Source organism: Suricata suricatta, chromosome 10, assembly GCF_006229205.1.
Source record: "Suricata suricatta isolate VVHF042 chromosome 10, meerkat_22Aug2017_6uvM2_HiC, whole genome shotgun sequence".
NCBI classification, from domain to species: domain Eukaryota; kingdom Metazoa; phylum Chordata; class Mammalia; order Carnivora; family Herpestidae; genus Suricata; species Suricata suricatta.
The window spans coordinates 43,763,989-43,788,831 of record NC_043709.1 but is presented as its reverse complement, the minus strand read 5'-3'; the positions used below and the strand labels follow the sequence as shown (position 1 = coordinate 43,788,831).

The window sequence follows — 24,843 nt, the reverse complement described above, 5'->3', positions numbered from 1 at the left end:
ACTCCTCCCTGCTATGCCGTCGGTCTTTGTTACTCCTATTGCTGCTGTAACACGTCACCACAGACGTAGTGACTGTGTTACCTCACAGGACGGGAGGTGAGAAGTCTAAAGTCAAGGTCTTGGCAGGGCTGAATTCTTTCTGGAAGCCTCTATTTCCTTGCCTTTTCAGCTTCTCGAGTCCACCTGCATTCCTTGGCTCCTGGCCTTTTCCTTACACCACTCCAACCTCTTGATTCCTTTGTCATATCTCCTTCTTGGACTCTGACTTTCCTCTGTCCCTCTTGTTAGACCCACCTGAGTCATCCAGGATCATCTCCTCATCTGAAAATTCTTAACCACACCTGCATGGTCCATTTTGCCACACACTCACAGGCTCAGGACATTAGGGCATGGGTGTCTTTGGAGGGCTATTATTCAGTTGACTGCAGTCTCTGGGTACCGGCACCTCTAGCTTTGGGACCATCATGAGTCTGTTCTTTTCTTTCCATCCCACTGCCACCACCCAAATTGAGGTCCCTATTTTACAGACTTGATGTCTGCATCTTCTCCCCTCTACTCTCTAGTCCACTGCTTCCTCATGAAGCTTCCTAAAGCATCACTTCCGACCTGGCATCTCTGCTCTGAAGCTATCAGTGGCTCCCCTTTGATTTTACTGAGGCTGGATTTTTGTTTGTTTGTTTTTGTTTGTTTTTTTTGTGAAGGCCCAGATAGTAAATATTTTCGTTTCTGTTGGCCAAGAGGCAAAATCGAGGGCATTATGTAGGTCCTTAGATAACTATTTAAATGTGACCATTAACACATGTAAAAATTGTTCTTAGCTCATGGGGTGTAGAAATACAAGCTGGATTTGGACTATAGGCCATGGTGTGCTGATTTCTGGTTTATATGCTCAAGTTCTGAAATGCTCAGCCTCAACTCAAGGCCCCCGACCCAGCTTGCGAAGGCTGTCTCCTATGACGGCTGTGCTGCACACCCCTCTGTTCCACCTGCGGGCCCTCCATACCCTTGCTCACGTTCTGTCTCTTGCTAGAAAACGCATCCCTCCTCCACCTATCAAACTCTACCTCTTCTCCAAGACCCAGACCAAATCGTGTCTCCTCTGTGAATCCTGAGTCACCAGGACCTTCCCCTCTCGGATTTCATTCTAGATCACGTGTGTATCGGGAGAGAGACAGGCATATCCGAGGGCAGGAACCCTGAGAACCACACAGAGTGCAATGGGAGAGCCCCATGGGCGAACATCATCCATGATATTTGTTACTAAGAGAGAGAGAGAGCAACTGAGAACCACTAATCAGTATCACTTAATTAGTGCCTAATTACATAATGTCTTATGCTGTTGTTAACTGGATTATATTCTCCCTAATGGCCTTGCCTCAGGCATGTCCTCTTTGTTTCCCAGAGAGTTATGTGTGTATTATAGATTTGTCATGGGCTTGATTGCTCATATATGGAATTGCTTTTTACTGTGTTGTTTCTCAAACTCTAGTAATTAGAATACTGGCCCATAATTTTTTGCCATATCTGTCTCCCAACTTAATATTTTGATGAGAGGCGGCATGGAATAGCACAGAATCTGGATGCAGAATGCCTGGGCTGAGTTCTTGGCTGGGTAACCTCACATGAGTTATTCTAACGTCTCTGTGCCTCTGCAAATGGAGATCATAATTTTAGTCTACCTCACAAGGTGGCCGGGAAGGGAAATAACTTCTATACCTGGAAAGTTATTTCCTGATATACATTAAGCATAGGAGAGTCTTAGTTACTATTGCCCTTGCTGTTACTTTTCACAACCCTTACCAACCCGACACTGGGATCTCAGTCTGCACCATTCACTGGCACATAGCAAGTGTAATGTAAATGTATGTGGTATTTGTTAACTGACTCACTTTTAAATACCTAATTTATTTAAAAAGGAAACTTTGTAAGCAATGATATCCACAAATCCAAAGTTCTTGATAATCTGTTAGCTACATATTTTTTAAAAATATATAAAAATAAGATATATAACTATTCAAAAAAAGGACTGATCCTCTCTGTACCCTCACTCAGGTCCTAGGTGGGGGATATACGAGTTTAACTGCATAGAATGGAAAAAGAAGAAAATACTCTTTAACTTTTTGATATTCACCAGGGAACAACCCAAAGTAAAAGCTTTTGGAATGAACATATTATTGTTAGAATTATGGGTCTGAGGAGGCCCGAGAACAGGAATATTTTCAGGTAGATACCAGAAATCCCAGGATGAACTTGTTTTATAAGCTTAATTGGTTCTTGCCTTTTAAAACATTCTAGCCATTCTCAGAGCTCGCCTAATGAGATGAGGTTTTCGGAATGGGAGGCTTTACAAAGCTGGTGTCAGAGATAAGAGTCGTTCTCTTGTAAATTTCCTAGGCCTTCATGGGAAACAAGCATTAGGTAACCCTTAAGCTGAGAACACTGATGACCCAGGCCCGATTGAGTTAGCAGTATAGGGCAGTTTCATTGATTGTATTGTATTCCACTTATTTTGTTTCCCCTTACCATAAACCAGTAGACATGTAGAGCTTTAGTGTACCTCTTCAAATTACAGAAATTGATATGATTGTTTTCATAATATCACAGAAAACAACAGTGTGGAGTGAAGGAGTTAGGTGGTATTGACAATAGAAAGCTGTAGTGTGAACTGATTCCACAAGGGGGTGAATTAGCCATGTGTCAACTGAACACATGCAGGCAGAAAGGATCTCCACGGCTGTGTCTTTTAGAAATATACCAGGTAATATGTGGTAAGTAAGCGTCACTTGTCCTATGAATTTGAGCTTTCTTATCCTAATTTATCTTCTGAATTTAAATCTTGAAAAATTTTTTCACTCCCCCCCCCCCCGTTTTAAAGAATGTCTTGTTCCCCTGGAAACCATCATTTGGGTATGTATTTTAGTGAGCAGAAACCACAAACGTGATGGCTATTAATGGTATATGTCATTCAATTGTCCAGGGTTTTAAGACCTTGATTACTTTGTTTCTAGAACCTCCTTATAAATAATAGGACGCCCTGCTTGGGCCCTCAAGTCTGGTCGAGTTAATGTTTAGTTGGCTCTTTCTGTTGCCATTGTAGAAAGATCAGGCTTCACGGTGAGGCCGGTGGCTGGATACCTGAGTCCACGCGACTTTCTGGCAGGACTGGCCTACAGAGTGTTCCACTGCACTCAGTACGTCCGGCATGGCTCCGACCCCCTCTACACCCCAGAACCGTGAGTACCCGCATTGGATGCCTGGGCTGCATGAAGACCACCGCACTGTCAAGTGGTCAATACTCACTGTCCTTGGAAGTGACTTAGGCCCTCTTTGATCTCTCAAGTAATTGCATTGGTCTGGCCAATGAGCCAAGTGCTCCCTCAAAGAACCAGGCTCCTCAGCTGGGTATGTGGGCTCTCCATATTCTCACTTCGGTTTGTCTCTCTACCTTTATTCCAGCACTGAGCCTTTTGCTCATCGGTGATGATATTGGTCCTTAAAACATGTGTAATTTTTATAAAGCCATGATCCCTATAGACCAATAGGACAATGTTGCATTTAAGAAGCAGGGCTTAAAATTCTGATCATAAGGATAATCCCTACATGTGAGGTGCTACTCTCATCAACTCATTAATCTTCACAGCAATCCCATGATGTAGATGATTATCTCCATTTTTAGTGAGGGGGAGATACAGCCACAAAGGGATAAGTTAGTATTGACGCAGTTGGGACACACGGGTCTCTTCCCACGAAGAGGCTCCTCCGTGTTAAGAAAGTTCATGCACATACACAACGGCAATTCTCCTGACTGATTCCTTCTCCTTCAGTGTTTCACATCACCCCCAACACTCAGAACTTTGTGCTATGCCTTTTCTGCTTAGTTTCTTGAACACCCCTCCAGTCTTACCTACCACTCTAGATTTATATGGGGTTTATGATTCTTCTTTGACTCTGTCAGCTTCCCTTGAGCGAATCCACCTGTGGGGCTTTTATCCTCTCTCTCTCTCTCTCTCTCTCTCTCAGACAATGGGTGGCCGATGGTTGGGTAAGCTGTGAACTCTCATGTGTTAATAATTTGGCCTTATCACACATGGATTGTAGTCTCCCAGTGTGAGACACTGACCCGTTTTCTTTCTTTTTTAAATTTTTAATGTTTATTTATTTTTGAGAGAGAGAGAGGAAGAGAGGAGAGTATGAGTTGGTAAGGGGCAGAGAGAAAGGGAAACACAGAACTGAAGCAGGCTTTAGGCTCTGAGCTGTCAGCACAGAGCCCAATGTAGGGCTCAGACCCATGAACTGTGAGATCATGACCTGAGCCAAAGTCAGATGCTTAACCTACTGAGCCATCCAGGTGCCCCCAATGCTGTTTCGTTTTCTTAAACTTACTGAACTTTCTAGTGCCTTCAAGGCAGACACAAATCTCATCTCTGGGACACATTCTCTTGCTATCCCCATGCACAATCACTTCTTCCTCAGCAAATGTTCTTTACTTTCCTTATCATGCACTTATTACATCTATTTAACCTTGCTAGATTTTAACAATTTAATTTGGGTCTTACATCTTCACTGAAATTGTAAACTACTTGAATATTTCTTTGTGTGCTTTTTAAAACAGTAAATAAGCTTTATTGGGAGATTACTCTGTGGTTAGATTGTCTAGGAACAAGACAGTGTCCCTGTTCTCTTGGGTAAATGAGTGGACGTAGGGGACACTGGTCAGCATACAAACACCTCGGTAATATGATAGCGGGTGTAAGCACTGTGATGTGCTAAAAGTGCTGTAAAGATAAATAAAACAGGGTGAGAAGATAAACAGTAATGACATTGCTCTTTTGGGTTGAGTCATTGGGAAAGCCTCTTGGGAAGTGACATTTGAACAGAGACCTGAATGCAAATCTCTCTTTTTTTTTTTTTAAAGTTTATTTATTAAAATTTTTTTTCTCTTAAAATTTATTTTTGAGAGTGAGAGAGAATGCAGGAGGGGCAGAGAGAGGAAGACAGGCTCTGAAGCAGGCTTGCTATGAGCACAGAGTCTTATGTGGGGCTTGAACTTACAAAGTGTGAGATCATGGCCCGAGCTGAAATCAAGAGTCTGCAGCTCAACCAACTGAGCCACTTGGGCACCCCCCCCCCCGAGTTTATTTATTTATTTGAGAACAAGAGAAAGCATGAGCGTTTGCAAGTTAGGGAGGGGTAAGGAGAGGGAGACAGAATCCCAGGAAGGCTCTGTGCACTGACGTGGGGCTCAAACCCATGAACCATGAGATCATGACCTGAGCCAAGATCAAGAGTCAGACACTTAACTGACTGAGCCACCGAGGCACCTCCTCCTTTTCTTCTTTCCAAATAGCTCCTGGTAGAACATTCCAGGTAGGGAGAAAAGAGCAAAAGTCAAAGACCCCAAGGCTGGGAGTTGTCACTGGGTCTCTGCCCCCTCGGGCTCCATCTGAATGAGCATGTACCCCTAATCTTACTCTAGTTTGTTCCCCATTGTTCTTTAGGATACTGGGGTTATCACTTTGCTTATGATGCTGTTTTCCTAGAATAATATTGTGATTAATGGGCTTCCTTAATCTTCACTGGGGAGCAGAGAGTGCTTGGAGGTTGAAGCAGTAGACTAACTGGTGGTGGTGGTGGAAGCAGGCAGGGATTTGAGCTGTCTCTGAAGCTCCCCTCCTCCTCTTTGGTGGGAATGAGGCTCACTGACCAGGTAGTCCCGCAGGGTCATTGCATTGCCTTTTAAGCTCCTTTCGGCTTCCCTGAAAGTGTTTTCAGGGTAAACAAAGGTTACTTATAGGACTCAAGACATTTGGAAAAGAAATGCTTCTTATAGTGGAGTGAGTACTCAAAGGAGCATTGTCAGAGTTAGGAAGGCAATCTCTAAATCTAGCCCAGAGGGTTTACAAATGGCCCTGTTTACAAATAGCAGGCACTTTGTTAGTTCCTTTTGAATAACTGGCCCCCCCTGAGACCTGGGATAGCGTGCCAAGAGGTATGCAGAGAGAGAGAGGGCAAAGAAATGAGATTTTAGCCACAGAGGTCTATAAAATTTTGGGATAATGTGTTACACTTTTACCTAAGTACTTTCAGCCGATTCATTCAGCAAACATTTATGTGCAATGCTAGCAGGGAGGTGCGGTGGATTCAAAGATGAATAAAATATAGCAGCTGTTTCTTAAAGCAGCTCACATTCTGGCAGGGGAGATAGAAACATAAATAATTATGGAAGTGTGGTTAGGACTATAATGAGGGTCTGTATAAAGTGTTAGAGGAATACAGAGGAGGGAGCAGTCCTGAAAGGCTTTTCAGAGGAGGGATAAACTGAGTGGAGGTCTAGAAGAGTGAATAAGAATTTATGTTTTTGTACAAGGCAGGGTGGGGAGGAGGGGAAGGCTTTCAAGTCCAGGAAACCGCAAGTGCGAAGTTGTGAAAGCTCACAAGAGGCATAATTGAACAAGGCTTGTTACATCAGACTGACCAGAGCATAGGGTAGGTGTTAGGGATGGAATATTTGTTTGTTTTTTTCAGTCCGCAGAGTAAATGATCATTTGTCAAACTCAGAGAGTTCTGTAGGCAGCAGGGATTATCCAAGGTTCTTGAGCATGATCAGATGATTGTGTTTGAAAAAGATGATGAGGATTGGAATATGGGGAGGTGTAAAGAATGAACTAGCTGGAAAACCAGCAGGAACTCACCTTCCCATGAAGGAATATAATTTATAAGCTCTTGAACTAGAAAAGGTCAGTGGGATAGGACAAGAGGTCGCCTATTTGAAAAGTACCATCGTGATGGAATTCACAGTATTTGGTGACTATGAGGGTGAGGTAATGCTAAGGTTTTTAGACTGGGGAGTTAAATGGGTAGTTTTTTTCCTAATAATGGCTGAGAATATTGAAGCAGGATTAGGCTTGGAAGAAAGGGGGAAGGAAGGAGGGAGAGAAGAGGAGAATTTGGGTTTGGGGCTTGTAGTCTTTGAGGTGCTCGTGGGTGGGACCTCCTGGAGAAGCCCCTGGTTAGTTGGAAATAAGTGTTGGGAGTTCAGAAGTGAACAAAGTTTCCACGATAGATGTGAGTATTTCCTTTTATGATACTCATGACTACACAGACAAGAGGAAGCTTAAGTCAGAGGATGGAAACATGGGATTTGCTAACTTGGGGTTTTTTACAGAATCGTTTTTGGGGGAGAGTGGGTTTTCTATTATTCATTGTTTTTTAAATTATTATTTTATGAGTGGGTAATACACATACATGATTCAGAATTCAAAGCACACTGTGGACTTAAATAATAAAAAGGCAGGGAAACACCATCTGAGAGGTTCAGTTGGTTAGGCATCCACTCTTGATTTCGGCTCAGGTCATGATTTCATGGTTCCTGAGTTCAAGCCCCACATCAGGCTCTGCGCTGACAGTGTGGAGACTGCTTGGGATTCTCTCTTTCCTTCTCACTCTGCCCCTCCCCTGCTCATGGCTACTCTCTCTGTCTCTCTCTCTCAAAATAAATAAATAAACTTGAAGAAGATAAACCAACTGTGAACAGTGACTTTATTTCCCTCCTCTGCTCCCTGACACCCCCTTCAGCTCCCCTGAGGTGACCACTGATGTCAGTTTCCACCGCACCCTTCCAGAAATAAACTGTGCAGACACAATTCTCTGTAAAGATCCCTTTAATTCGGATATGTTGCAAGTCCTAAGTCCCTTCGCAGCTGCATCCTTGAATGGATGGGGCACCACGAGGGGAGTGCCATTGCCTGCCCAAGCACTTTTCCAGGCATTGTCTTTGTAATGAAATCCCATTTCCTCAATTGAAAACCAATGAGAGGGCAGATTCTCCAATTTGTGAAGTTCAGCTTGGCTCCTGTGTTTGGTGCCTGTGCTCTGTTTCCAAATAACCACTTTCAATAGCCGAACTGTTGTAGTGGAGGCAGCGCTAATGAGACAAAGGTGAGCCCTGAAGACGCAGGTAGAAACGAGAGTGAAAGCAGCAGAAAAGACATTATCTGAGAAAAGAATTTTATTTTCCTTTTTGGTCTGGGTAGAATGTATTTTGATATATTAGCTTTCAACAAATATTGGGTTTTAAATGTGTCTTTCGCCTGTTTCGGCGTTTTACATTCTAAAGACTCTGTGTTCTCTAAACCTGACCAGATAGTGGGACTTTAATTTAAAAAGTGAGGGAAGATTGGGTTCCCTGGGGAGAGTTTTCTGGCCTGGAGGACAGCAGTGAACGTTCTGGAGAATCAGTGACTCCTGGTTACCTTGGTGGGAAGACTGACTTGCTTTTCTGTATGTTTCTACCCATATTGAAAAGTCACTGATTTTGCTAGAAGTGGAGAGAGATCTTTCTTCGCAGTGGCCCGGGCACTGATCCTGCATGTCACCATTGCATGGCTACATGCTTTGATCAGCTGAGATCACACGCAACTTTGTCACTGATCGAGAATTGAAGTTAGTAAATGATTTCCTTTAATCAAATCAATTGGGTCAAATTCAAGGTTATTCCAATTGCAGCATCCTTCTCACTCAGTGCAATGGGAGGGAAAGATGCAGAGATCCAAGGTGCATGGGTGTGTGAGCATCATCTGGCTTGTGAATAGTGGCAAGGCAGTGATTTGTGAAGGCGCACGATCTCCAGGTCGCCTCTCTGGGAATCCACTGTGGCTCTGTCATAGTGCAGCCTCTGGCCACCACATCTTTTAGAACACGGTTTCTCATCGTCGGCACTACTGATAATTCCTTGCTGTGGAGGGCTGTCTTGTGCCTTGCATGATGTTTAGTAGCATCCCTGGCCTCTATCCACTATGTCAAGAGCAACCTTCCACTCGAGCCAGAGGTGACAACCACAGATGTCTGCGGATACTGCCAAATGTCCCCTGAGGGGGGCAACATTGCCTTCAGTGAGAACCGCTGTTCTAGAAGAAATTTGACAGGTCATGATGACATTGTTGCTCTGTCTGCCAATTATCCCTCTCTTTTCTTTGAGAAGCAGCGTGGAGACTTTGTTTCCTTTCTGAAACATAAACGCTGGGTAGCATTCCCTTGTTTAACCTCTGTTCTTTGTTGTGTGTAGAGACAAAAGTCTGATCTCATTAAACCCTAACTCTCACCACGCTGATGATCCTGCTGGTTCATGCCTGTCCCCTTCCACAGGTGGTTCATTCTCCCTGCAATGACTCTGGTCAGATCCTTTTAATTCTCTAGGATGAACGCTCAGTTACAACTCTCTCTGTGAAGTTTCTTCTAATCAGAGTTGGACGATCCTGTATCACTTTGTGTTACTTCGATTTTAGCACTGACAACACTGAGTGGTCATTAATTGTGCATGTGTCAGTCTTCTTTATAAGATTGTAATGAACTCAAAGCCAGTTGGCAAAGGCAGGTCGGAAGCCAGGAGATAAGATGGAGGGAGCAGTGGATCCCCAAGCCTGGCCTATAAGGTGAAAACCAAGTCCTGTGTGAGCTGAAGCCATGAACAGTACTGCTGGAGGGAGGTGCCAGGTTCGAGAAACACAGAGAGTCCCAGACCCAGTCTGAGATCCGTGGAGTGAGAGCACAGGGAAGTGAATGGTGTAGGTTTATTTGAATTCCTGGCATGCACAGTGTGGTGGTGAGGCCTCTGTCTGAAAGGCCGCAGCCCTATACTGGGGAGCGTCCTTTACTCTCCCCAGTAGTTTTACTCTGATTTTCAGGGACGTGCCTGGACACCCTTCCACAGATAAGGAAGGCATTTTTGCGCATTCACCATCTTCAGGCAAAATCCTGAACCTTTACTGGTGGAATTATAGGCAGCAGCTGAAGCTGTGAGGATAAGTCACTTGGATCATAAAGCCCTCTCGCCAGTCATGCCCAGTAAAGGGCGACCTATTCTGCTCATCTGTTTTGTGTTTGGGGTAATGATAGTTTGAGAATAAAAAAGTGGTTATTCACTGTGAAGCTGAAGAAGAGCCAAAGGAAATGTGTAAGTTGCCCCACCTCCCCCTTATTAAAAGGAGAGGAAAAGAGCAAGAGAGGGAAGGAGGGAAAGAAACAGAGAGAGGAAAAGAGAGAAACAATCTGCACTTTACATGGTGCTAAAAGAGTATATATTTCCCCCTTTGTGTAACTAACCCTAAATATTGTCCCACTTAAAAGGCAGGAAAGCTCACTGCCCTAGCTTTAAAAATAATGTCATTCTGGGGCATCTGGATGGCTCGGGTCATGATCTTACAGTTCATGGGTTCAAGCCCTGCATAGAGTCTATGCTGACAGCTCAGAGCCTAGAATCTGCTTCAGATTCTGTGTCTCCCTCTCTTTGCCCCTCCTCCATTCATGCTCTGTCACTCTCTCTCTTTTTCTCAAAAATAAATAAACATTAAAAAATATTATTCTGTGACATATTCTAAGTTATATTTGGACTAATATTTAAAATATTACATTAAGAAGAAGTTCTAGGAGATTGGCAACCTCTGCCAAGCCCTGCCTGGCGCAGGTCCCCAAGGGACCACCATGAAGGTGGATGTGTTGTCCATGTCTGACACCAGTGGGTGCTCCCCTCGCCCCTCCCCCAGGGAGGAGAGTGGATCAGGGAGGATCAGCATCTCTGGATTTGTCGCTAGAAGCTTCTTGGTAGAGTAGCACATGCCCTGTACCCCTTGTCCATTGTTCAGGGAGAAACAACCAGGAATTTTAAATATAAATGTACATTCTCCGACATCAGTTTTTTGAGGTCAAGCAAGTACAATAAATAGCTGTCTTTCCAGAGAACTATTACCAACGTAATAATGCAATTCTGTATCAGAAATACCTTTTAAAAATGTTTTAGTGAAAACATTTAAAATATTCATTCTATGTTATTTTCAGATGTTGGGCTTAACACACTAGTAACAAAAATATACTTGGCACAGCAAAGTATAAGCGTATTCAGTGAGGGAGTTCCTGATTCAGAGCTGCGTTGGGATGATTGATTGCACTGATGTGGGTGTATCTTCTTCTGCTCTCTCCTGGTAGGCCGCTTTTCAAATCACAGGGCGAACTTCCACCGTTAGGAAATAACTCATGACACCACTGATGAATATTGTGATGTCTGTTGCTATAACGCAACTAAATACATTTGTGTTGAGGAAATTTTCTCTTGTCACAGTTGAACATTTTAGGGGCAATTAATGTTACCTTTAAATATAACTGTTTTAAAGTTTTAAAAAGGCTTTGCAGTCAGGTGATTTTTCTAATAATTACTGCTGTGTTTCAATTTTATAAGAAAAATAAAAGTGAATTATTTCTGACAGTATTTTTCATCTGTTTCTAAGTAAAGTGAATGAGCTTTATGCTTAGCTTTTGCTTATTAGAACAACAGAACCCTCTCTAAAACTGGCACAAGATGCCATTTATTTTCTTTCCTTGAGGCTCAGATATTAATCCTCATTTGTTAAGTAATAGCATCAGTTGGAAAAGACGTGGGTTTTCACATTTATAAGAAAGGTTCGCTGGCCCTCTCTTGATCTAACAGATGCCTCTCACTAGGTCTGTAATGAGAGGAAAATAGGATGTTTCCCTTCTCAATTTTTCCTCCTTGCTGCCATCTGAGAGATTCCGGGCAAGTGAACTTGTCTGACTTAAGCCCTGACTGTTGTGGGCGTTTTTAATATCGGGCCTTTTAGAAGGCGAGTCTGGGCAAGGTCTTACCGCCGAGCTGGGACGATAAGTCAGAACTTTATAGAGTTTAACCTTCATCCCTATGAACTCTCTTTAGCGTAAGCCTGCTCTCTCCCCTGGGAGCCTGGAGCGCAGAGCCAAGCTTCCTGCGTAGCCAACTGGCTTCCTCCACAGTGCTATTATCATTGTTGCTGTTCAGGATTACAGAGAAGCATTACTACCAGCGATTCTCAGGAAATGGCACATTCTCAGAAAGCCAATCCCCAGCTGGCCTCCTTTTCTTGTACTTTAACCCAGAGCTCACCCCCTCAGCAAAGCAGCCATCTTTCCCCTCAGGAGAAGTTTGGTTTGGGGTATACCCAGGGCAAGTTAAGACATTAGAGGCCCCAAGACCTGAAAGTATTGTCACTGTCTTTCTATGGTAACAGATAATTTCAGCAACAACATCAGTAGTAGCAGAGGGAATGCTATTTTCTATTATTAACAAGTAGGTATTTATTGACTATTTTGTATTAGGTACTATGTTAAGTGCTGTCTGTGGATGAACTCATTTAATACAACAATCTTCTGAGTTGTTACTGTTATTATTCTGAGTTTCCAAATGAGGAAACTGAGGCACAGGTGTTTAGGTAACTTGCCCAAGGTCACACAGCTGGTAAGTGGGGAAGTGAGGATTTGAACTCAAGTGGACAATAGTGTCAGCTTCTGCAAAATTAGCCACTGTTCTATGTTAAACAGTACCATTACAGGAAAACTCAAAATTACTATGTATGACATTGAAGAGCTTCTTTCTTGGTTTTCTAATTATAAATTTACAGGAGACAGTTGAGAGTAACAATCTTAATTTGGTGCCAGAATCTGAAATACTGTACGGGCCTATTGGATGGTCCAGAGCTATGCAAGGCCTGTCCAGTCTTTGGTCCGGCTATCAGTCTTTGTTAGACTCTCACCCTCTCCTTTGATCTTCACCGGGCCAGAGCCTGCCCTGTTTATCTGGACCAGAAACCAGCTCTTTCACTAGGAAAAGGGGATAGTGCCTCACTAGGGTGTGGAAATGCCGATGGAAGGCTGCTGTGCTTGTCTCCTCGGGCAGAAGGACCTATGGGCTGCAGCCCCTGAAATCCCTGTCCCACTATCAGCTCTCAGCATGACTGTCCGCAAGCCACTTAACCTCTCTGTGTGAGGGATAATGAAATAATGCTTTGATCTTTGGAGAGAAGAAAAGCTTTATATAAATACCAAATTTGTCCACTCTTTCTTGATACCTCTTAAATTCCTGGGGAAGCTGATGGGTCTTCTGAAATTCCAGCTTAGTTACTACAAGGGCAGGTATGTTCCTTAAACCTGGACTCCAAGGTTTTCAAGCATAAAATTGGGTCTAGTTTTGTGAGGTGCCTAAAAGCAAAAATACCCCCTAAGACTTTTTATAGAGCCTTTTGTCTCAAGTGCCCCAAGCACTCTCACAATAGGTATTCCATGAAAACAAAAAAGTCCTCTACATTATTTAAAACCTGTGCATTTAAACCCAACTTGTACCTAAGTGCTTGCTGGAGCTCTGTTTCTGTTCTTTTTGGCTGTTATCTGTAGTGACTTGGGGTAAAGCCTTCAAATATATATAAATATCGGTATTGGATTCAAAGCAGGATTCCTTCTTACCCACCTCCAAGGTTTGATTAACACCACACCTGAGCCACCATTCACGTTCCCTCGGTGCCGTGTAGTATCAAGGAGAAGCTCATTTATGCAAATTCAGGTGTGGAAGACTGAGATGGCCTGGGATAATTTATTTTCCAGAAATATTCGCATTTTTACATTGCAAGTTCAGAAGAAGAAATTCAAAGTGATTGAATATTAGGCAAGGAATAGGTAACCACTGGTCATACCTTTTCATTGCTGTGCAGAGAATTACATTTATTGATTGGTACAGAAACTACCATGAAAGAAAAGGAAGAAGAGATCTATATTTCCTACACAAGTTCTGTTGGGCGGACATCATTCCACTCATCTTTAGGAGGGAGGCAGGACTGTCCCCATGTTACAGGTGGCAAATCCAAAGTTCAAAGAAGTCAGGTCATTTCCCTATGGTTCCCTGGGAAAAAGCAAAACCAAGACCTAGTTCAGTGCCCTTATGCTACATGGGAAATTAGGAAAACCGTACTTGTGATTCACTTGGATTTACCTCTTAACGAAGACAGAAAGCCCCATCATCACTGCTCTGTTCAGTTGAGTTGAAACAGCAGTTACTGAGCATCTATTATGTGGCAGGTGCCCCAAGACGAACATGACATGACATCAGTCCTGGAGAGGATTACTTGTTCTTGTTTAAGTGATGAAATATATTCCAAAAGGGCAAACTTACTGAGGTACAGTAGATGTAGGTGTCAGTATAATTTAATATAATATGACTAGTGATACATAACTTGTTGGGACATTCTGTTTTCTATGTGTTATCTTACTACTTTAAGAACTCTGTGAGATAGGGACCCATATAATCTCCGTTCTGAAAGATGAGCAAACAGTACATCTGTGCTGTCTAATGTGGTAGAGATGTGGCTATGTAAGTTTATTAATTAAAATTAACTAACTATAAATTTAGTTCCTCAGTAGTGCTAGCCACATTTCAAGTGGCTACCATACTGGACAATGCAGATATAGAATATTTCCATCACTGCAGAAAGTCCTATTGCACAGAACTGCTCTATGTCCTTTGCCTATGCAGGAATGTGGGAAATGGACTTGGGTCTGACTTCAGACTATGTACTTCTAGCCATTATGTTATCCATGTCCTTAATATTTAGTGAGATTTGGGGAGGGGGCAGGGAAAGAATTAAAGTTCCAATTAAAAATCCCTTATTTTTTCAGGGAATAAGAAATTTCTGGGATGATGGGGGAACTAAAGACATATCAGTAGTTTCCCTTGCAACCCTTTTATGGTACGGTAAGAGCTGCAAACTATGTCTCTCACTGGGTCAGGGAAGTTAGTACTTGTTGTTTGCCCTTTTATGGAACCATAAGGTGACTTTGCTGAGAGTTATTCTAGGATTATGTCTTACTTACTTTTAAACCTCAGTTCCTAGCAGAGTACTTGGTACATAATAGGCATACAATAAATGCTTCCTGAACGAAATTTCAGAAAAGAGAAGTATGATGTCTTCTTTCGATCTCAGAAGAATTGTAGTGAACAAGAGTGACATTGGTGGCATTCCTCATGATTCCTAGGGGGAAAAAAGTAAAGATTTCTTTCAGGGCAATCTCCAAGTGCTCAGCTTCATAGAAAGAGGGCCACATATCTATTTATCTATACTGTGATAGGGATAGAAGAGGGAGTGATCAGAAGGACTGCCTAAAATTCTTTCTGGGCCAGATTTTACAGTATGCTATTTTAAATCTAAACCAAAGGAACTCCGTATTTGGCTCCAAGGCTATCACTGAAGCAAAGTTGCCTCGATACCAAATGAAGTCCTGTTACTGTCTCCTCAGTTTAGTGAAAACAAACTAAGTCACCCCCTTTTCGATGTGTCCCTGAGTGTTAGCCCAGATTACTTGCACTCACCCACCAAATGTTGTGTGAAAGCTGAAAAAGATACCCAGTTTTGCCTTCCAGCTCATCTTCCAGCATCTTTTCACCAGTGTGAACTCCTCACCCTGCCCACTCATCTTGCTTTCCTTCCCTTCATGATTTAGCTAAAGTGTTGGCTTCTGTGTCATTTAGAACAAACAAAAACTATAGAAATAGGGCTTAAAAGACAGATGCACTGACTTCAGATGGGAAGCAAATGTTGGATGCTGGCTCACTGCGTCCTAAAGGCTTTAATTTACAGCAGAAATAAAAAAGGAGTTGTTCAACACGTAGCATGAGGAGTCAGCTTTGAAAGCTGATAAGAGGAGAAAAATGCCAGATTCATTTTGAATGTGAACTTAACAACCAGGACCCTATTTTCCTGCAGCAAGATGATCGCAACCTTCTTAGAATGATTTAAGAATTCCCCGGAGACATTTTGCCCGGCCCTTTTGTGGGCCCATTTCAGCAGGCTTTCGAATCCTACTAACAGGGCTTATCAGAGAAGATTCCAATTTAGAGCAGCAAAAGTTTAGAGTCTGATATCAGCTCTAGCTTTTCTTTTCTTTTTTTTTTTTTTCAAAAGGAGACATGATGTTTTACAGTGTTAACAGTTTTGAAAGGTCCTACATTTCCAGTGAACAGAGCACTTTTGTGAAAAGCCTTCTGAAAAGCATTATTCAGGCGAAAATGCATCAAAGGATGTGAGTTAAAAAGAGAAAAGTTTGCCGATGTGGAGATTGGAGGCAGCATGTGCTGACAGGTGCAATTATAGCCAAATAATTGAATCTTTTTAGAGCGATCTGGTGTGATAAGGCAAGAGTTGTGGACTCACCTTGGAACCTTGTTCATAATTAGATACTCAGGGGTCCAGCTGTGGACAATACAACCAATGGAGGGATCATGAACTACTTTATATGCAGACAGAATCACTGTTGCTCTTTGTAAAACAGGGTGAAATGGCATGATTTCAGCCCAACAGCACCTAATTAATACAAAGGTTGGAGACAAAACTCAGTCTTTTCCTTCAGACTCCCAACAGTCTGGAACTTTTTTCAGCCTCTAAAAATCATAGTCAATCCAAACCTCTAGATCCTTCGGTGTCAAAGAAACTAAAGAAAATGTCAGTTTTTCAAAGCTAAGTAATTGCTTTTATTAGCAACATTAAAAGTCTCTCTTTGCTGTTTTCTTGAAGAGTTTCTGGGCACTTTTGTTACCTTTGTCTATGTCTCGCGTCTAAGTCAAAGACTGGGATAGGGAACGATCTGGTGTTAATTTCTGAGAATGTTGCACCAAAGTCATGAAAGACTATGACCTTGTCTCTGGTCTTGAAATGCAGGTGTTCAGATTCTTGGCTCAATGAGAAGCGGGCTTGCTGTTCATATTATCCATGCTGCATGCATACTTGCTCAGGAATCTGAGCCTCAGGTCTTTCTCAGCGTCTCTGTGTGGACACGGAGCTGAGGAGAAGACACAGACTACTGAGCCACAGCACAGGTCACTTCTACTTCTCACAGGGCAAAGGGCATCTCTCACGCTCAGTTAGTAATTCTGTTAGACATCTTGCTTCAGGCTTTCCTTCTTCAGGAAATAGTATATTCTGCCGTATTGTATGATTTCTTTGTGTCAGGTTTATTTCTTTCATCCTTTTCTCCATATAATTGGATTACCTTGTCATTGTAATGCAATTAAAGCTTCTTAAGTTGGCTGAGAGTTCTAGGTTTCTGATAATGACACCTTAACTTAGAATCTAGGCAATAGCTCCTTTTTTATTATAGGGAATTGACTCCTTAATGTCTTTGGATCTTAGTATTTCCTTTTTTTTTTTTCCTTTTTAGTTACCATCTTTTCACTTTTGCTTCTGTCTTTACATTTTGAATTCCATGAGTATCGAGGTAGATAGAAGACTGCCCTCTGCAGTAGCCTTCTTGCAGTACCTGGCCCATAGTATGCCTTCAATATGCATTGGTCACGATCGGCACTATGTTAGTTTCTGCTTACCTTGTTTGTTTATGTCACCTTCACTACTTCCCCACAGTTTGACATCTGGTGTAAATTTGGAATTATTATTGTCATTTTATTCTGCCTGGATCAAGAGGGGTACTTTAGTATTTACACTACAGGCCACAATGGAGGTATTCAGATTTACCCATGGTGGGCCTCTCAGTCCTAATTCCAACATCAGTGCAGACTGCATGGCCTTTTAAAAACTGATCACAGGAGCACATCTATAGGCTCCACTCCCAGGAAAGAAGTATTAGACCTTTAACTGAATCAAATGCACATGAAGAAGCAATTAGCTACCTAGCGAACTATCTTTTACCACCTTTCATTATTCCCTGGTATTACGATGTCATTTCAGTGGAATTAAATTTGAGCAGCTCACGATTACACAAGCACACTGAGCATTAGTTTCAAGCCCTTGCAGCTTGCAGCCTGCTGGTTGAGCTCCAGAGCGTCGCCTGTTCTGACAGTGGTTCTGCACCTTGGCTGTGCCGTATTAGCACCCTCAGCACTTTTAGACGAGTGCAGGTGCTCTGGTCTGTCCCAGAGACTCTGACTGTATTGGTTTTAGGTAGGACCCAGTCATAGATATTTTTAAAAAAGGCTCCTCAAGAAATTGAGGGCCACGAAGTGGCCAGAAAAGAGGCTCACCACATACCGAGTACATTTTCACTTGTGCTAACCAATTTGATTAAGCTCTCTCCCAACCATGTAAGCCGTGCCTCTCACCCATCCCGTCTTGTTTCCTCCATATCTGCCAGTTAAAACGGCAGAGCGAAAAGAGGACAGTTGTTTAAGTCGGAGGAATTTGATTTCAAATCTTGTCTGTCTTTTATTAAGAGTGTGATCTTGGAAAGAGATTTAAATTTATATGAATTTTAGTTTCTACATTTATCAAATGGGAATAATAAGACTTCTTTGTAGGTACAGATACATTACTAATATGATATAAGAAAATTTAGTGTAGTACCCAACATATAATAGGAGCTCAGAATATGTTAGCTTTCTTTTTTCTCTTCTGTTTTTAATTTCTTTATAGGTCAAACAAAGGGCTCAGATAATATTTGAATTCTCCTTATACCCTAGAATCCAATGAGTCTGATTCTCTGCCTTAAGTAATATGATTGGAGAGTAACTGCTATGTGTTCTTTTCCACAAATTCAGAAAGCTATTGGCACACAACTGACAGGGAATAAATTGGGAATTTCTTTTAATATACTGTCTACATACTCTCATTTGGCTACCCTTTCAACCTGATGTATCTGTGAAGTGGCTACCCAAGGCTGGGGATGTGGTTTGAGTTGTGGGAACAAGATTTTGTGATTGAGTAATGCCATCTGTTTTATATGGGCATCAATCTTGTGCCCTTGACCACCATTCCCTTGCTTCAACCACATAATCGCTCCATGTACTTTATACTTATAATAATAGTGGTAGTGCCTGGCATTTATATTATAGAAGTGATACATTTCAGAGGAGGCCAGGCGAGATCAGGAAACATCTTTCAAATACTACCTGGCTAATTACTTTTCGTCAAGAAAATAAAGTATCACAGCTTCTTGATCCATTCCCGGAGAGTCAGAGGAGAATTCATTCCAATACAGCTTGGTATCGGGGAACGGTGTGTGATTCATGGCAGTGACTCAGGAAAGCATCTGCCTTGCTTCACTGTGACACATACTTGCCTTTGCCTGGTCATTTGGCTCTAAATGGAAGCTCAGGCAAATGAGAACAGACCTAAGCTTCTCCTATTACCTCGTTTAGGCTGCCCAAAGCAGAGGGCTGCGAAGGTTTTCCAACGTGCAGGCTCACGAGAGTTGCTTGTGTTATAGGCAGATAAGTTGTTTATGGGAAAAGCCACTTTGATGATGACAATACAATCCCTCTGCTGTTTCCCAGTGTCTGCAAACATGGCAGGCGGTGCAACTTAAGTGTTAAAAGCAACAGTTTAGAAATCACCATAAGCTGGATTAAAATTTTGGCTTTATCCTTATAGCAAACTTTGTCTGTGAAGGGCCAGCTAGTAAATATTTCAGGCTTTACGGGCCATATGGTCTCAGTCACAACTACTCAACTCTAAAGTTCTAGTCAAAAGGCGCCACAGACAATATATAAATGAATGGGCATGGCTGTGTTCCAATTAAACTTTATTTACAAAAATAGGGAGTGGGCCAGATTGGCCTGTGACCGCAGATCACCCATCCCTGCTCCATAGGCTTTTGCACTAAGAAGTTACTTTAATTCTCTAAGTTTCCCTTGATGGTTAAAAGAGATAATATTTGTAATAAGACACTTACCATGTGGTTGGCATATGGCAAGCACTTGAAAATAGTAGTTGCTATCAACTTATTAAAAATATCATGTATTATATAATTTAAGATGCCATGAATTGTAAGGTGCTTCTAGATTTCAGAGATGTTAAAAGGTGATACATGTTTTAGAAGTGATGAAATTTGGTAATAGTAATTGATCATAGTAACAAGGTTATAATTAGGATTTTAAGTCTTGTTCTACCAGTGATAGTTTGAACTTCCTGTATAACATATTTTTGTGTTGTTTTCCTTGTCAGAGACACATGTCACGAACTCCTGGGGCATGTTCCACTACTCGCAGATCCTAAGTTTGCTCAGTTTTCACAAGAAATAGGCCTGGCATCTCTGGGAGCATCAGATGAAGATGTTCAGAAACTAGCCACCGTGAGTTCATTTTCAATTTAAAAGACTGTTCTATTTATATTCATTTGTAAGATAAAGAAAGCTGTAAGAGTTATTCATGATGATATAAAGCAAATATTACTGAGAAGACATGGTGACTTCAATGATTCCTGCATTGTGTTCTTTTGAAGTACAATGTGTTCTTAGCTTATCAACCATTATATAAGATATAACTATCAATATAATATATATAACCATCATATAATATAAGATGATTATATTTTATTCTTGTTCAAGGAGTGGTTAAAGAGTAAATATTTTGGACTTGCAGCTCATCAGGTTTCTGTCACAACTACTCAGTTCAGTCACTGTGATGCAGCCAGAGGCAGTATGTAAATGCGCGAATGGCAGCTATGTTCCAATAAAACTTTATTTATAAAAGCTGGCAGCGGGCCAGGTTTGGCTTGTGTGCTGAAATTTGTTGGCTCCTGTTGTAGTTCAGTGTTTTTTTCCTAGAAAAACATTAGGAATAGTAAAAGTGATGCATTTATGAAAAAGTAGGTGTTGTACCTGATATTGTCACTGATTAGTCAATATGGCTGTGGTCAGACACAATTTGAGTCAGCCATAAGAAGCTTAAGCTAAACAATTATTATAAGTACAAAACCAGAAAAAGATTTAATAACTACTATGTTCTCAATAAGGTTTTTCTCAAAACAAGCAATGTTAGAGGGAAAAATGTCATGTTGATGGCTTCCTTTAAGATGCAAACTAGCAAGCTTATCCACCTTACCTTAACCTCACTCATTTCAAAGAGTTCAGGGTAAGAAAGAACAGCTTTAGCATACTCACTTAGAAGGGCCAGTCCGTTTACCTAAATGAATAAAAATACCAGAGGAATTAAAAATGGAATCTTAAGTTGTGTGTGTTTGCTGTAGATACACATTGATGTCACATTAGGCATGTAGGGATATTCTTCACTTCTACCAAGAAATATGTGCTCTAGATTTCTTTTCAAAAACTTTTTTGTTTTGAGAGAGAAGCACATGTGTGTGAGCACAGAGGGAGAGAGGGTATCTTAAAAAAATTTTTTTTAGTGTTTATTTATTTTTGAGAGAGACAGAGACAGAGTGCAAGCAGGGGAGGAGCAGAGAGAGAGGGAGACATAGAATCTGAAGCAGGCTCCAGGCTCTGAGCTGTCAGCACAGGGCTCGACGTGGGATTCCAACTCACGACCTGTGAGATCATGACCTGAGCCAAAGTCGGACACTTACCCGACTCAGCCACCCAGGTGCCCTGCAAGAGAATCTTAAGCAGGTTCCACACTGGGCATGGAGCCCAATGGCAGGCTCTGTCTCACGACTGTGAGCTCATGACCTGAGCCGAAATCAAGAATTGGATGCTTAACTCATGCAGCCACCCACTCGCCCCTCCTAGATTTTTTAAGACAACTAGCCCTTTCAGTTCATCTTTTGTTTCCTAGTTTTCATAGAGATACAAGAAATGAGAAATATTTTTCTAATGTAAGAGAAGCAGCAGCGCAAAAGCCAGGCTGTTAGTGTTGATGCAGAGATGAATAATTAGTGGGTTAATGGGGACTCAATGAACCTGAGAGAGCCTACTGCCAAAGGCAGGTCCTCAGTGTCCACTCATAGCTGCCAGACAAGAGTGCAGCCTTCGTGTTGTCAGATCTCCAAATGTTTGAGAGAGACTAGAAATCTAGATTTCTAAATGGATTTAAATTATTTTAAGATTTTGGCCCATAAAAAACATTATGAACTGAGGAAAATATATTTGTAGACAGAATCAGGATCTTGACTTCCAATTTGCAACCTCTGCCCTAGGGGTTGTACCTCATGTATATTGGCTATCTATTACTGCATAGCAAATAACTCCAAAACCTCGTGGCTTGAAACAGCGACCATTTATTATTAGCCGAGTGGTTCTGGATCAAGGATGCTCCTGTGATTGTTGTCAAGATGTGGGCTAGGGTTGCAATTTATCTGAAGATTTGGGAATCTTCTGCTGGAAGAGTTCACTCATGTGGCTATTGGCAAACCACTTTCTCTAGAGCAAGTAATGGGGAGGGGGAGGAGGAGAAAGAGAGAAATCAATGAGGGGAGGAAGTTGTAATGACTTCTCTGACTTGATCACATGTTGTTTATGTCAGCCACATTCACCTTGTACACAAAAATATGGAGCTAAAATTAAGGTGTTGGGGCACCTGGGTGGCTCAGGTGGTTAGGTGACCAACTTTTGATTTTGGCTTAGCTCATGATCTCATGGTTCATGGGACCGAGCCCTGTGTCTGGCTGACAACACAGAGCCTGCTTGGGCTTCTCTCTCTTTCCCTCTCTTTGCCCTTCCCCATGCTTTCATGTGCGCACACGCACGCTCTCTCTCTCTCTCTCTCTCTCTCTCTCAAAAAATAAACATTAAAGGAAATAAAATTAAGGTGTCAACAGGGCAGTGCTCCTCTCTGGAGGCCCCAGGGGAGAATCTGTTTCTTTGCTTTTTTGAGCATCGAGAGGTTGCCTGCATTCCTTGGCTCATGGCCCTCTTCCTCTGTCTTCAAAGCCAGCAACATTGCAACTCTCTGATCTTTCTGCCATTGCCACATCTCTCTTCACTGCCTGAAGCTGGGAAAGTGGTTTTGTTTTTAAGGACTTATGTGGTTAGATTGGGCCCTGCTGGATAATTCACAATAATCTCACCATTGCATCGTCCATATTCTTAATAATATATTCTAGGGATTATGGCAGGACATTTTTGGGGGGAGCATTATTTTTTGTTTCTATTCTTACATTTGCAAGAAAAAACCAATTACTGTATCTTGAAACCTGTTCTACTAGGACCAGTAAATTTGTACGATGGATATGTTTTCTTTTGGAATTTACATTCCTTAGCATGATTCCAATACCCTTGGCTATGATTGCCTAGCTCCAACAGCTAAAAATGCTTCTGTCTGTTAGAGATCATTAGGTCATTAATCATGCTTTTTTCTCTCTTTTTTTTTCATTTTTTTTAACCTGGAATATACACATATTTCTGCAAAAGCCAATCAACAGTCTTTAAATGGCTTTAGTCTTTAAATGGCTAAAGAATCCTAGGTACCCTGAGGTAGGAATAGGAAAAAGACAAAAAGGTACTACATGCATCTACTCATTTCTCTTTTCCTCATATTGCTTTTGACCTTGTACACAAAAATATGGAAAATCCAAGTTAGTGTGAGCTTTTATTAATATATGTGAGAAGTTATGCCGAAGAAGTGGATTTAAGGTGAAGCTTCCAAATTTGTTTGAATTCTGAATTCAGTGGTGGAGCCTGGGGTTCAGAACTGGGAGCAGAGGCCAGCAAACAGTTTTATTTCTTCTTTTTAAAAATATTTTTATTTAAGTCCCTGTTAGTTGACATATAGTGTACTAATGGTTTCAGGAGTAGAATTCAGTGATTCATCATTTACATACGACACCCAGTGCTCATCACAGGTGCCCTCCTTAGTGCCCGGCACCCATTTAGCCCACCCTCCACCCTCTCCTTCAGCAACCCTCAGTTGTTCTCTGTGTTTAAGAGTCTCTTATGATTTGCCTCCCTCTCTGTTTTTGTCTGATTTTTCTTTCCCTTCCCCTATGTTTGTCTGTTGTGTTTCTTAAATTCCACACAAGACAGGTTCATTTCTATGTAGGAGGTAGCTTGGGACAGGTTAAGCAGGATCAAGTGTCCCCCAAAGGAGACTAGAATCCTGCCTGGAATCTAGCAGTAGCTTTGACTGTTAAGAAAACAAAACAAAACCCAAGAGAGTATAAACTTGCAAAACACCTTAACGCAAAGATCTTGAATCTCTTCTAAATGCAGTGGAGAGTTGATGGGGGACGGGGGGGAGGGGGGACTCACTACAGTGTTGCCTGATCTACTCATTTCTCTTTTCCTCATATTGCATGTGCCCTCACCCCAGCTCCCTTCGATTTCCCACCTCTCACAAGCCTTGTGATTCCAGTTCCTTCCAGCTTTATAGACTCTTCCTGTCTACTCTGAAATGTGTATTGCAGGGGCACTCCGTTTGTTGAGGGTCTGACTCTTGATCTTGGCTCAAGTCACGATTTTTCCATTTGTGAGATGGAGCCCCACGTCAGACTCTGTACTGACCGTGCAGAGCCTGCTTGGGATTCGCTCTCTCCCTCTCTTTCTGCCCCTACCCCTTCAAAATAAATAAATACAAACATTTAATAAAAAGAAAAAAGAAAAGTGTTTCGTAGATCAAAGAGAAATTTGGAACGCTTTTCCTGTGTGATGTGGGGGGTGCAGAGGAGAGACTCACGGTGTGAGGAGGCTAGGGGGCTTTTCCCTGAAATGCTCCTAAAACTGCCGCTGACTTCAGAAACCACAACCCATCTCGCAGTCAAAAACAAAGTGAATGGAAAACTGCTGGAAGGTGGTTTAGGAACCAGGTTTCAGCCAGGCCATTTCAAAGTAAACCCTGGAATATATAACCTGTTGGATAACGTGCATATTAATAACCCTTAAGCCATACACTGTAGCTGAAAGCCAGTTTAGTGACCCAGTTGCAAAGACTAAGAAATTAAGGGCTGACTACGGGCTCACGGGGAGGTGTAAAAAGTCCAGTGGTAAGGGGAATAGTGGTGGCTGGAGAGGCCTCTCAGCTGTCCAGATGAGAAATGGATGTGTTATTAGCTGACTTCCTCAAAGTTGTTCCCATTAAGTCCCCTGAAGACGTACTGGAGTAAAATGAGAGATGAGATGTACCAAAGGAGAAAAATCCATAGAGAGGACAAATGGAAAACCACGGAAATCACTATTTATGCAGCACAATGAGACAGGCCATATTATTCTTTTACTCTAGGTGAGATTTATATTATTAATGACTCTGTTTATATAGTGCCTGCTTTTCCTTGTTTAGTGAATTTAAGCACTTAGGAAACAGGGAGTGAAAGCAGACACTTAATAACTTTCTGTGATGTGCTGTCCCCAAATCCATCCAAG

The 24,843-nt window shown here is 41.9% G+C and overlaps 1 protein-coding gene across 2 annotated transcripts in view; it reads left to right on the top strand.

The window, feature by feature from the left end:
- Window positions 1-24,843, top strand: part of TPH2 (tryptophan hydroxylase 2) — a 90,259-nt gene that overhangs the window by 34,008 nt on the left and 31,408 nt on the right. For both annotated transcript variants that reach the window (XM_029954588.1, XM_029954587.1), the window contains exons 7-8: window positions 3,098-3,233; window positions 19,758-19,884. In XM_029954588.1, the coding sequence (XP_029810448.1) occupies window positions 3,098-3,233; window positions 19,758-19,884 (263 nt within the window). The remainder of the gene's footprint in view (window positions 1-3,097; window positions 3,234-19,757; window positions 19,885-24,843) is intronic.